The sequence below is a fragment of the Trachurus japonicus genome, chromosome 19 (genome assembly GCF_045865225.1).
Source record: "Trachurus japonicus isolate A0001 chromosome 19, Traja_1.0".
Classification (NCBI taxonomy): domain Eukaryota; kingdom Metazoa; phylum Chordata; class Actinopteri; order Carangiformes; family Carangidae; genus Trachurus; species Trachurus japonicus.
This window is the reverse complement of record NC_140925.1, coordinates 9,319,784-9,332,839: the sequence shown is the minus strand read 5'-3', so window position 1 is coordinate 9,332,839 and position 13,056 is coordinate 9,319,784. Positions and strand designations below refer to the sequence as shown.

Sequence of the window (13,056 nt, the reverse complement as noted above, 5' to 3'; positions counted from 1 at the left end):
GCCACAAACTGTCTATATAACTGACTGAGTTTAGAGTTACATACAGGAAGAACCCTCACACACACCTCACAACAACTAACATTTAGCATTTTATCTATCAACTACCTCAAGCCTGGACCTCATTGTGTTAAAGACTACTATAGCTAAGATTACCACTTTATATATGAAAACAAACAAATATAAAAACAAAGACTATGTTCAACAAAATACACTTTTTTCATTTTCTTATTTTTTCTCTCTAGTTAAACATTTAACTCAAAATATGACATGTTTTTAAATTATTGTTTGTCCAAAATGCACCAACTGTTATTATTTTCTTTTATAGTGAGAAAAACATACTGACACCTGAATTGACTATTTTCATAAATTACCTTTAACACTATTTAACAGGCCTAACATGACATAGCTGGCTACTGTACAAGCTATTGTAATAATAACTCATAATAATCTCATTTTATGGTTTAAAAAGTCAAGTTTCATCAGATCACACATATTTCATTTCAAACACAATAACATGAAACAAAGCTGCAATTATATTTCTCAACCTTCAGTGTTTGAATATAAACATTGATAGGAACACTGATGTGAATCATCAATCAGGAAGTGAAGTAGATTTGGACTTGTGGTGTAGTCAGCGCTGTCCCAGGACAGGACAGGCAGTGCTAAAGTGAGTGAGTGGGTGGGTGGGTGGGTTGGGGGCTTATGTGCGGGGGGCCTACCTGAGGGATAGCGCTCAATGACCGGCAAGTCGTCCAGTTGGAGGGTCGCATTGCCTCCGCTGCGGGTGAAGCGGATTATGTGGTACTTCCCGTCGTTGACAAACTTGGAGCTCTCCTCGATGTTGATGTCATCGGTGCCAACATTAAACACTACTCTAATGTTGCCCTTGTCCTGAGGGAGGGGGGAGGGGGGAGGGGGAGGGGGACACATATGAAAACGCTTGATGAGAAATGTAATTGCTTTCAAAAAGGCATGAATTTTAATTTCTCGCTATCTTCAAGTCCCACTTTTAATTCGCTACGTTACTGTGTGTATGTGTTTTTGTGTCGGCTAAGTCTCTTGTAACGGAGATAATAATGAGTCTGTCCAAATACCCATACTTGCAAAAAAGAGTCAAATGTTGGACTTGGCAATAAATCAAAAAAAAAAAAGGAAACCAAAACCGACATGTGTGGGTTCATTTCATTGTTCCACCAGCAGCTGCAAGAGAAAACAAAAACAGAACAGCGTAATGTTGCAAAAATGCACCGGGGGGGAAGTTGCAGATGAGAGGGAGCAGGTAGGAAAAGAGGTTAGCCTCATTAGCTACGACTGATGCTACATAACAACTTCACCCTGGAGCGGTAAAGGATGCAGCAGTCTATCACACAAGCCTTTACCGAAATAATGTCAGTCCATATAAAAGAAGCCACAAAGCTGAAAATATTTATGATGACTTCCTGTCCTGTATTTTCTGTTAATTTCCTAAAGGCTTGGAAAGCTCCTCTGTGTGAGTGAGATAATCTTGTGCATAAATGTATTCAATAAGATAATTTAATATCATTTAACAATCTTAGCAGAGGGAATGTAATAATTGATTTGTGATACTGATTTTAGGTGATATTGCTTAGTCCCAGTCAGATGCCGACTTGCGAGACGAATTTCATGTAACAGGTATATCAGGGCGCTGCCAACGGATCATCCAGATGGAGGTTTATCGGAGCTCAGTGGGAGATAAACCACATCCTGCGACTTACACAAATTCAAATACACGGCTGAACGGAGCTCAGATGGTTTGTTAGTTTTGCTTCCGCATAATGAACAAATAAGTGGGATCGACTAAATATTGTTTTACTGTGGTGACAACCCGATGACAAACACACGGATTCAAAAGTTGAGTGCAGTGATTAAATCAAATAATGGAAGTTTGTCGACCCACTGTATATAACAGACACATACTGAGTGATGCCTCATGTATATAATGTTTTGTAGTAACATTTAAAGTGATAGTTCAACATTTTGGCAAATCAGCCCATTGCCATAATCCCTATAGTCATAGCAGTAGGTCCGTTACCTTCAATTGAACCACTGATGCGCGTTGCCTTCAGGGGCAGTTTTCCTGCAAGCATTTACCTCGAAAACAACTCTCTCTCATAACTTTCCGTTATTATTTCATAGCGTGGTGAATGCGCAGTTCACAACTTGTCCACGAGAGCGTTTTGGAGTTGTTGGATTGTGTATTTAATGAGTTTGATGAGGGAAACCAAGAAATCCCATGAGCCTCCGTAGCGTAGCTCTGAGCAGCTCGCGGCTCTGCTCTCCCGTTCTAAAAATAGCTTGCACCGACAAATAAAGGTAACGAACCTACTGCTAAGACTATAGGGATTATGGCAATGGGCCAATTTGCCAAAATGTTGAACTATCCCTTTAAAGGAAGGGCTATATTTGTCTAACACATCAGTGTGTATGAGTGTGTGGACTAAGTGTGGGTTCACGGTGCCAGTCGTCCACTATCTGGTGACATGTGAACATGCACAACCCCCCAACCTCAAGAGTGGCTATGGGGACAGACCCCATGTATCTCAAGAGACACCCTGGTTAAATAAAGGAATAAATCAAACATATCTCAGCAAACAACAAATCTTAATAAAAACCTGAATGAATGGAAAAACACCATTTTCTGTGTGCACTTACTATCTGCAGCTGAAGGTAGTCTCCCAAGCCAGATGCACTGTCCACCCTGAGCAGAATAGCGTGTTTCTGTTGGGTGCTGAACCCGAGGGCTAGCCGGTCTGCCCTGGTGCTGGGACGTTCGTTCGGCGGCCATGTGTAAACCACCACGCCTCCATCACGCCCAAAGATATAAGTGGTCCCAGCTGGTCCGCACAGATAAAAAAATTTAATAGCGAGCACGTCTATGTGGCCTAAACAGTGCTATCTATCATCAGAAGCTCCATCGTGCAGATGGTACCTCTCTTTTTTTTTTCTTTTTCGAAATGTTTAATACACAAAGGGCATATTGGAAAATAATAATAAAAACTCTAAAATGTCACAGTTGACTGGTCCTCCACAGTCTGCTTGTTCCTCCTACAGGCTGGGAAAAAAATGTGTATTTCCCAAAGTACTTCTTAACATAACTGCAAAGGGCTGACTATTATAATTGACTCACACAAATAACAACTCATACAATTACTTGACTCATTGAGCGACTACAAAACCATCACATATCTTGCTTGTAAGGCATCTGAGAAAAAAAAATCCAGCATCATCTAAAGATTAAATTATTAATCATTATTACACACAGAGAAAGAAAGAGAGATCAGGTTTTAAAAGGCTAAACTAGACATTGAGCAGGTAGTGAAGTATTTTAGTGCCAACTCAGAATCAACAGTTGACAGTGCCCTCACGTGGCGGCTCTGACACAATGCACACTGAAGACAGATCATTCAACTGGATGGATTTTACACTTGCAGCTCCAACAGCACAATTATAGTTAGCTATGTGTGATTTCTACCTTTTAAAACACAATAGTCTGTATTTATATTTATATATAAATATCTAAAAAATCCTTCCTTTTCTGATCTGAGACAGAAAAATGAGACGGTGGAGACTCACCATCGTTGCATAGTGGCCCCGCATACGAAGTCATGCTGCAGTCACAGGTGAAGCCCTCCCACTGCTGCAAACAAACCCCCTGATTTGAGCAGGAGTCTTCCTGGCAGGTCGTGCTCGGACCTGCAGCGAGAGACGTGGCGGGGTTGGAGGGTGCACAAGTTAGGAGATTATAAACAGACACACACGTTTTCTGTTCTTTGTCTGGAGCCCAGTATGTTCACAATAATATGGCAAGTATGGTTAGTTTGTTTTTTTTAAGACCATATTTCCTTGAAACATTTTTGCTGTTTTTTGAAATGGCAGGGTAGACTGTTGTGCTGCAATGGTGTTTTGATTAGTAGTATTAGTAGAAAGTCGTCGTGAGACTCGGATAATGTGGATAGGCTCCTGTTCTTAAGCTTTTTTTTTTTTTTTTTTTACATTTACAGAGGAGACTAAGATTATCCATATCCATACAAACTGGAAACGGAAACTAAAGTGGAATCTGTGTTACTAGAGGGGGGGGGGGTGAAAAGAGCCAAATGTTGACAACATGCAGGTGGAGAGGCTAGATGAGTGGGGCAAGGACAGGAGGAGGAGTTAAACATAATAAGTCAGAGTTATGTTTAAAAGCCTTCATCTCAATACTCTTTTCTCCAGCGGTCCGTCACTGTTCTCTCGCTGCCTCGTGCTAAAACCGCACAGGACGAGAAAAAAGTCAAAGCTTTGAAGCGTGGTTTCTCCTTCGATGCACTTCTAACACGAGGCATGGAGGAAAGGAAAGGGTGTGAAATCATTCACAAACAGAGTATTGAAGTTTTTCAGGATGGGAGTCAGTAGGAGGAGGCGGGGGGCGGGGGGGGGGGTTAGACAGCATGCTGCTAGGCAACCCGGGTGGTGGAGCTGTGGTCAACTCAAGTCAAGCGGTGGTGGATGTTTTACTACTGTGATGAAGTCACTACGGTGGCTAGGAGAGGACAGGTCACCTCTGACCTTTGACTCTGGATCACTGGGATCCACACAACACCGGACACCACTGGGTAGTTTCGACACACGCACACACACACACGCTCACGCTCGCTCACACACACATCCACACCTACACACACACACATTTTCTGCACCCTTACACACGTGTCTCACATGCTCACACAAAGCGATATACCTTGCAAGTCAGCTTTCATCAATGTAACTTTTGTCAGCCAAACAAAAAAGCAAACAAGCAAATTAAGTTAGATGGTTAGTCAATGCGCACAGATGCCTGTGAACTGCTGAAAGAGTGGAGCAGAGAGAGAGAGAGAGAGAGAAAACCACTATGTGCAGAGAGATTGACAGGGAGATGAGAAGAAAGAGAGTCAAATTTACATCTGACAGAGCAAGAGCTGGGTTAGTGGGTTATCCTAATAACAGAGAGCATGAGTTCAATGAAAACTGAAAGGAGAAGCAGTAAGGGACCTGGACTGATCTGTTTGGTTTATTGTGTGTGTGTGTATATATATATGTGTGTGCTTGTGTGTGTGCACCTCACCTTCACAGCCTCTCTCCACTTGTCCCATGGTTGCTAAGGCATCAGCTAAAAGGTCAGGGAGCCGGCCATTTAGATCAACTGTTGCTAGGCAACCCTGGAAACCCTCGCGGGAGTGGACCAGCTTAGGCAGGTCTCGGTACATCTCTTTGGAGACGCCCCCGATGTACAGGTCACCTGTTGAGAAACAACACAACACAATAAATGAACGGCAGCTTCATCTGTCAGACCCAATCTGAATATAATGATAATAATAAATACTTTATTTGAATAGGGACAGTGCATATTGATGAACACTGGTATAAAATACTGTAGTAAATATGCCGGATTGTAGCCGAGACGCTAATTTACATCCGTAGTCCGTAATAAATGAATAAAATACAACTAACAGTTACACCACAAGGAATAAAAACAATACAATATGAGTATTTTTAGCACCGATTGATCTATTATTATTTTTGGAGAACAACTTTGTGGATAAAAGGTTTAATAAAGTTGTGGAATAGTCTCTAAACCCCAAAATATTCAGTTTATACTGATATTTAACAGAGATAAGCTCCATGTTTTCTCATTTAAACGCTTGAACCAATAATTATTTAGCAGTTTTGTTTGATAAATGTGGAAAAACCATAAAAATAATCCACCTATCAGGATATATAAAGCTCAATGACCAAATCATAACCCCCCCAAGAACAGCAATTTGTCATTTCTACAATGTGTTCACAGTGAGCCTTAGAGGTGCTGGTATTTAATAAGACACGTATTAATTTTGTCATTTAGTTTAAATTAATGCAGCAAATCAGCATTTTTACCCAATTGTCAACCTAACATTTACATAACATAAATCTGTTTAAGTATATGTTTTGAACTGAGTGTGTACAAATACTGTAGGTATTATCAATTACGTATATGTGTAAGCTGCCTCACATGAGGTATTGCAGCTTGTATGCTCGTGCTTACCCTTTAGATCGAGGTTTTTAGCACCCATGGTGGTCTGTGTGGTGACTTTGGTGTCAATCTTGACCGTGTGGAGATTGTTCGTGTCTCGGGATATGTGCACGTTGTGCCAGTGGTTGTCATTTAGAGGACTGTTGGAGTTGCCCTTGATCAGGTGAGCCCCGTTGCCCAGGTCAGAGATGTAGTGCAGGTAGCTAGGGAGTGAGAAAGTAAGTAGAAGGGAAAGGAGAGAGGAGGCAGTTAAACAACTGAGAGGCGAAAAAGGCGAATTAATCGTATTCATGATGAAGAACAACACAGGGTCACACACTTCAGGGCATTATAATCTGTCTTGTAGAAGCATAATTAAAAGAGGCTGCTTGGCTTGTGCATTTTTCATACTTGATATTTCAGTATATTTCTATTTTTTTTTTTGTTCATCAAGGGCAAAGTTAACCATAAATCACAGTAGAAACAGCAAACTTGGATGTGTACATGCATTTTCCCCACAGCATATACTACCACAACCTAATTAAAATTACACATTAATGCCCTTATACTGTGTATTGGTTCTATAAATACTAAAAACTAATGAAATAATAATAATAACACCACACACTGTGGATTATCCAGCTCACCCTTTGACCAGCTCTACCACTATGAAGTCATTGCCGTCTCCCCTGTTGTAGAGAATAAGGCCGTCGGGAGACGTCGTCTTGAACTGCATGAAGAGATGCATGGAGTAGTAGGCCTGCAGCGTGGGCAGAGTGACGAAGCTGGAGCGCGAGCGGAAGGTGACGGGGTCGGCCACGATGCTCTTATAGCCGATAACGGCGTTGAGCTCGCAGTAGTCGATGTCGCCGTTCTTGCACAGGTCGATGTAGGGCATGCCGTTCAGCGTCAGGCCCTGAAGGTGGCCGATGAAATTGGAGGGCACGGCGGGAATGAAGCGCTTCTCCGTCACAATACCCGTCTCCACATTGTGGAACTCCAGCTGGGTGTGGTCGCCCGCCATCAGACCTGGTGGCGTGGGGGGGGGGGGGGGGGTAAACTTCAAAGGTGAGGGCTACGGAAAGTTGTGCTTCAAGTGGAACTGTTCATTCCTAAGCCAAACACTATTCCTGAATCTTATTTCAACTCTAATTCAGAATGATTACGTTCAATTACACAGATAAAGATGCAGAACTCTTAATGTTTGTCAAGGGGTTGGGTGTGGTGGGTCATATAGTATATATATATATATATATGGTGAAAAGCTAAACTGCTGTGGTTACCTTCGACTGGCTGCAGGTCATCCACGGTGAGTTTGAGGTTCTTGCCACGCCGGACTACCCTCACTGTGTGCCACTGATTATCATTTAGGCCCGACCCCGCAAAGATGGTCTCTGGGCCTTTACCTACACATAGCCCAGAGCACCATTAAACATATGCACAGAGAGGTGGAAAGAGAGACAGATAAGAGAAAGAAGAAAGAAGAGGAGGAGGAGGAGGAGGAGGAGATAAGAGATGTAGAGAGACAGAGACAGAAAGTAGAGAACCAGAAGAAGGAACGAGAAGCAGAGAGCCAGGCAGGTTGAATTAAATTTTTAAGGACAGGAGTGAGGAAATGGAGGGAAATAAGCGGAGGGAGGGAAGGAGGAAACCATACATATCCTGGGGGAGACAAACACCTCTGTGTCAGGACACTCTCTCCACAGATAGATAGACAGGTCTCTCTGCAGATAAGCCAGCGAGACAGATGACGTGACACAGACAGACAGACAGACAGAAAGATTTACATAAATGGATGCCATGGGTGCCTAAGATGGAGACTGTGAGTCACAACAGGCCCACGCTGAGACAATCCATCTGTGGACAGATCACACCACCGGTGATGACCACCTATTACCCACACACACACACACACAGACAGACAGCACGCATTTGCACCCACTTGAAGCCTAAACTGCCCCACAATCCTGCTGCCCCCACACATATAATATCATACATTAGCCCGACTGTGTTGCCTGCATGCAGGATGGATCTTTTTTTTCTTTCTTTTTTTTTAAAAAATTTTCCACAAGAGTGCAATACAGCAGCGAGCCTCATGGTGGCACTAGACACACAGTGGAGGAGGAGGAGGAGGATCAGGGAGCTCTCCAAGGTGCTGATGTGCAGCAGAATGAAAGAAGCTGAGCTGTCCTCTCATGATGTCTCTCTCTCTCTCTCTCTCTCTTTCTCTCTCTCTCGCCGTCCATCTACCAGCTCATATCTTCACATAGGTGACTGCACACATTTGACTCTTCCCAAGACCTCGAATGTCCCCTTCCTCCTACTCACCAACGCCGAACATAACACCTACCAACTCGCAACACACTCACACACACACACATACACACAGTCCTCCCTCCCTGCTGGCTTGAGGAAAGCGAGTGAGTGAGTGAGTGAGAGAGTGAGTCTGCTTACAGTGACCTATAGGAGGTAATGACGGCGGGGCGGGGGGGAGGAGGTGAGAGGTAAACTGACCCGAACGGATTCTGCTGCGGAAAATGTCAAGTATGCCCACATCATCACTCATAGACGCACGCACACACAGAGAGAGAGAGAAAGAGAGAGGGAGGTAAAGAAAGTGAGACACATACAGGCCGAATGACACACGAGCATGATTAATTATGAGAAGTCAATCAAAACGGACATGGCTCTGTCTCCATGTGTGTGTGTGTGTGTATGTGTGTGTGTTTGTGTGCCTTTTTCAACACTAAAAGAGTGTGTTGTGCATTGAGAGAGGACACAGGGTTCCCCTGAGGAGACTCAGCTGTGTTCTGGGCATGAGCATCTCATCCTGTTACCATGGATCACTGCCTAGCGCTGAGTGAAGGAGAGAATATGTGTATGTATGTGTGAGTTTTCAGCCGTGTGTGTGTCTGTGTGTGTCTGTGTGTGTGTGCGTATGTAACCAAATATTCAAAGAATGAGCAGACTGATGTGAGAGTGAGGCAGTGATCTGTGTCCACCTGGGAACAGAAACACACACACATACACACACACCTATTTTAGGTCAATGCTAACAGTGCGTTCAGCAGCAGCAGCAGCAGCAGCATGGCGAGCTCCGAGTTGTGGTTTAACGTTGAGCTGCTCGCGGTCAGCAGCCAGTCAGCACTCTGCACGGCTCAAACCAGAAGACAATAATAAGGCAAGACGATTCAAAGAGAAAGACAAGGGGGACCGTTGCGATGGAAATACAATTCAAAGCAAATTGCATAAGCTACCGCAGATTATAAAAAGCAGGATAATGAAAACAAAATGACAAAAAGCGTTTCATATTTCATTAGCTCCAAATAACAAATGGCTTTTCTGCTGGATAAGCCTCAAATCTCTCCCATGCCGAGGCTTTTTATTTGACTGCTGAGTGGACTCTTTCAGTGGCGCCTGGCTGTTAAATAAATTTTTTCTTCCCCTTCGAATATCAGATGTATAATTTATTGTATGCACACGGTGTGCCAGAAAAGTGGCTGCCTACTGAAATGTTCATTGAGACAACTGGTCTAAAATTGGCCAACAGACATGCGGGATAGCAACGACGGCGCTGTGTGGCTAGTAGGGTTTCTATGGCAACTGCAGTCGTCCATTTCACCACCTCTTTGCCGTCACAGAGCATTCGTCTCTCTCTCTCTCTCTCTCTCTCCCCTTCTCTCTCTCGCGCTTTCTCTGTGGTCGTGACAGAGAGAAACTCCTCGTGAGGGAATTAAACTTCATCAGGGATTCAGCTCCACTCACAGCAGCATGAACACACACACACACACACACACACACACACACACACACACACACACATTCACTTTCACACACCCAGAAAATACAGACACAGATGGGCGACGAAAAGAATACAGAATGCAAAGCCACTCGCAAACACAAACTTAAACACACTGTATGAAACACTACCCAAAAAAATCAGTCAAATCCCCCCTTGTACAGTTTAGAGAGAAACAACAAGCAAACAAAGGAAAAGCAAAAACCAGACAGACGTTTTGGAAAGAAGGTGCGACAGAAAAGCAGAAGGGGATAATATGTCTTTTGTCTCTGGCATGAAGGAGAAGTAATTAGCTTGCAGCTCCGAGTTGCAGCTAAGACGAGCTCACACTTCTCAGCACATCAAATTCACCTGAACACCTCATACTCTGATTTATTCTACCCGCCTTTCTCTTTCTCTTTCTCTTCCTCTTCTTCTCCTTCCTCTCTTTCTTTTTCTCTCCTCCTCATCCATCATCAACCCCCACCGTCCTCTCTTCCGTCTATCCCTCTTTGGTAAAATGGCTGACATGGAAAACCCTGGCCCTCAGCAAAAATCACACCACTCCTGTGGTGAAGCTGAACATGCAGACACTCACACGCAATATGTGCGCCTCCCCCTGCCGAACAACACACTCACTCACACACACATATATGCACACAGACACATGGCACAAAGGTGTGTTGAAGAGATGATGAGAGATTACAATCGGATGAAGTGATAAGAAGAGAGAGTGAGAAATAGTGAGACACATTAACAAAAACACACGCACACACATTCTGAGAAGGAGGAGGAAGGGGAGGGGGGTTAGGTGAGATGGAGGATCACTTACTGGCTGTACAGTTTATCCTGATACAGTCTGGAGGGAGAGCAGAGCAGAGGGTTAATGCTGCACACATAACACATACTCTCCACGCCCTGGGGACGCACACATGGACACACCCTGCACTCATATGTAACAAGCACGCACGCACGCACACTGCTGAGAAAACACACACTCTCCTTTGTCACAGGACCTCAAGCCGGACAGCGTATTTTCTTACAACAGTGTGCGTTTGCGACTTTGTTTTTTTTTTGTTTTTCTTTTAGCCAATAAAAAAATCTGTGGGTTCTTTTCCGCAGTGACATGTGAAGGAGAGCGTTGTGTCCCCACAGCATGAGCCGTGTGTTTGTTTTTACTGGCCGCTCTGGTCTGGGCAACAAGTTTTCAGTCACCGATCGAGAAAAAAAAAGCACCAGGAGACTGAGATGGGTCATGTGTGTCACTTTGTCTGATGACATCAAACACATCCCATGATTTTTTTGTCACCCATCCAGAGCACAAATCTTCGCAAATTGTCCGAAGATTCAAGCCCCTGTTATCATGATGATCGTCACTTTTATTTTATTTTATTTTTTAAAAAATTTTAAAAACCCATGATGCCTTGGTGTGTCGTGTGGCGTCAACCACAGAAAAGACGTGGCTGCAGACAACCAGAGACCAACACATGCACCCCTCTGTAAGTGTGTGTATCATTATGTGTGCATCATTACAGTTATGTGTGCATGTGCTTTACATTTATGTGACATAGTGAGAAATGAAAATATGTGTTTGGCTGTTGAACGGAGAAGGAGAAATGTACAAACAGTGGAAGTGGATTTTCCTGCAATTATGTGTGCAGTGCACTATCTGTCTGTGTGTGTGTTTGTGCAGTTTGTGAGTCTTTGTGTTGATTGTTGCAGGTGTTAGGGATGCACAGGTCCACTGGGAGTGAGCAGAGAATGCAGCTTGAGGCTTGACCCTCTGTTCAACACAAAAAACAATACCACTAACCTTCACTTGTGTATGTGTGAGTGAGTGTGTCTATTCAGAGATGTAGAGTTATACATAATATACACTATGTGGTCAGTTCAAATGCTACAGATGCTCTTAAGGAGCCTGTGAAACCTGTGTCTTTCTACTGAGTATAAACAGTGCAGCAGATTCATCTGGAGGAGTTTATTTTACAGGGACGACACATTATAATTATTATTAATCAGCATTCCTATGCCAGAAACAGCCAAGAGGCCAGAATCAGCTGCATTCCCCTGACAGGTAATTAAAATAATGTTTGAGAATCTACATGTTTGCGTGCGATGCATGTGTGTACCTAGGTTGACAGTAAGTCGGACACGGCCCCCATCCAGCTCCAGACGAAGGGTGTCTGCGGAGTTACGGGATGTGGTTGCCATGAGAACGCCATACGCCCGCTGGGAGCGAAAGCGTAGCGAGACGTCCTCCGCCTCAGTGTGCATCGCCACAGGCAGCTGCACCTTCATAAACTTGCTGCCGTCGTAAGACAGGATAGTTGCATCTGTAGAGAGAGAGAGAGAGACAGACAGACAAGAGAAGACGAGGAGTGAATGATTGAGGAGGGGGGAGAAGAAGTGAAAGGCAAAGCAGAGGAGGACAGCGTGGTGGGAGAGACAGAAAAGATGATTGACAAGGAGAGAACATACGAGGTGGGAGGAGACAAAAGCAATTTGACGTTGAATGAACCGGCTTTATAATAAAATATGTTGCAGCGTGGCTACTGCTACACTCCCTCGTTCGCTCCGCCACGTCATCATCGTGTCATGTGGAAACTCAAAACCCGCTCCCCAACAACCAAACTACCCCATCACTTTCCAACCTTAATTCACCATCGCTGCCTCTGCCTTACAAAAAGGAGGGTGTTAAAAATAGCCGCAGCTGGTTGGCTGGCTGGCTGGCCCTATTATCCGGTTAAATCAGAATGCATGGCGGCGAGTGTGTTAGCCACCGTCGCTGACATCCCAGACCCTGGAGTCATAATGTAACAAGCTCAGGTGATCCCGCTTTAATGTCTTTTGCATACTCATTTGCATATTCATAATCTTCTCTCCCTGCTACCTGCTGGGGCCAATCCCCGACCGCTAAACTGTTTACCTCTGAGGACCCTGTTTTTTATTGGCCAATTACATACACAGCCAAACACACTCTCCATGTCTCTGTGTCTTTATCTCCCCCCCCTCTCTTCTCTTCTCTTCTCTTCCTTCCTTCTTTCTTTCTTTCGCGTCTTCTTATATATCTCTCCACTCCACTCCTCCTTCGCTTTTTCTCTCGCTTTTTCGCTCTCCCTGTTTCCGTGGGAGACGTTTGGAGCCAAGGCAAAAAAAAAAAAACAAGAGAACAGGAAGAGAGGGAGGCCTCATGAATACTGATGAGCTGAGAAGGAGGGAAAAGAGAGAGATAGTGTGTGTATGTGTGTGTCTG

At 44.1% G+C, this 13,056-nt stretch overlaps 1 protein-coding gene across 16 annotated transcripts in view; it reads right to left on the bottom strand.

The window, feature by feature from the left end:
- nrxn1a (neurexin 1a) overlaps positions 1–13,056 on the bottom strand; it is a 62,807-nt gene that overhangs the window by 13,305 nt on the left and 36,446 nt on the right. For 12 of the 16 annotated variants that reach the window (XM_085761079.1, XM_085761077.1, XM_085761087.1 and 9 more), the window contains 9 exons: positions 11,933–12,136; positions 10,636–10,662; positions 7,309–7,431; positions 6,673–7,054; positions 6,059–6,249; positions 5,102–5,275; positions 3,595–3,714; positions 2,674–2,855; positions 720–891 (listed from right to left, as the gene is read on the bottom strand). In XM_085761079.1, the coding sequence (XP_085617205.1) occupies positions 720–891; positions 2,674–2,855; positions 3,595–3,714; positions 5,102–5,275; positions 6,059–6,249; positions 6,673–7,054; positions 7,309–7,431; positions 10,636–10,662; positions 11,933–12,136 (1,575 nt within the window). The remainder of the gene's footprint in view (positions 1–719; positions 892–2,673; positions 2,856–3,594; positions 3,715–5,101; positions 5,276–6,058; positions 6,250–6,672; positions 7,055–7,308; positions 7,432–10,635; positions 10,663–11,932; positions 12,137–13,056) is intronic. The other 4 variants (XM_085761081.1, XM_085761089.1, XM_085761084.1 and 1 more) reach the window with 1 other exon arrangement.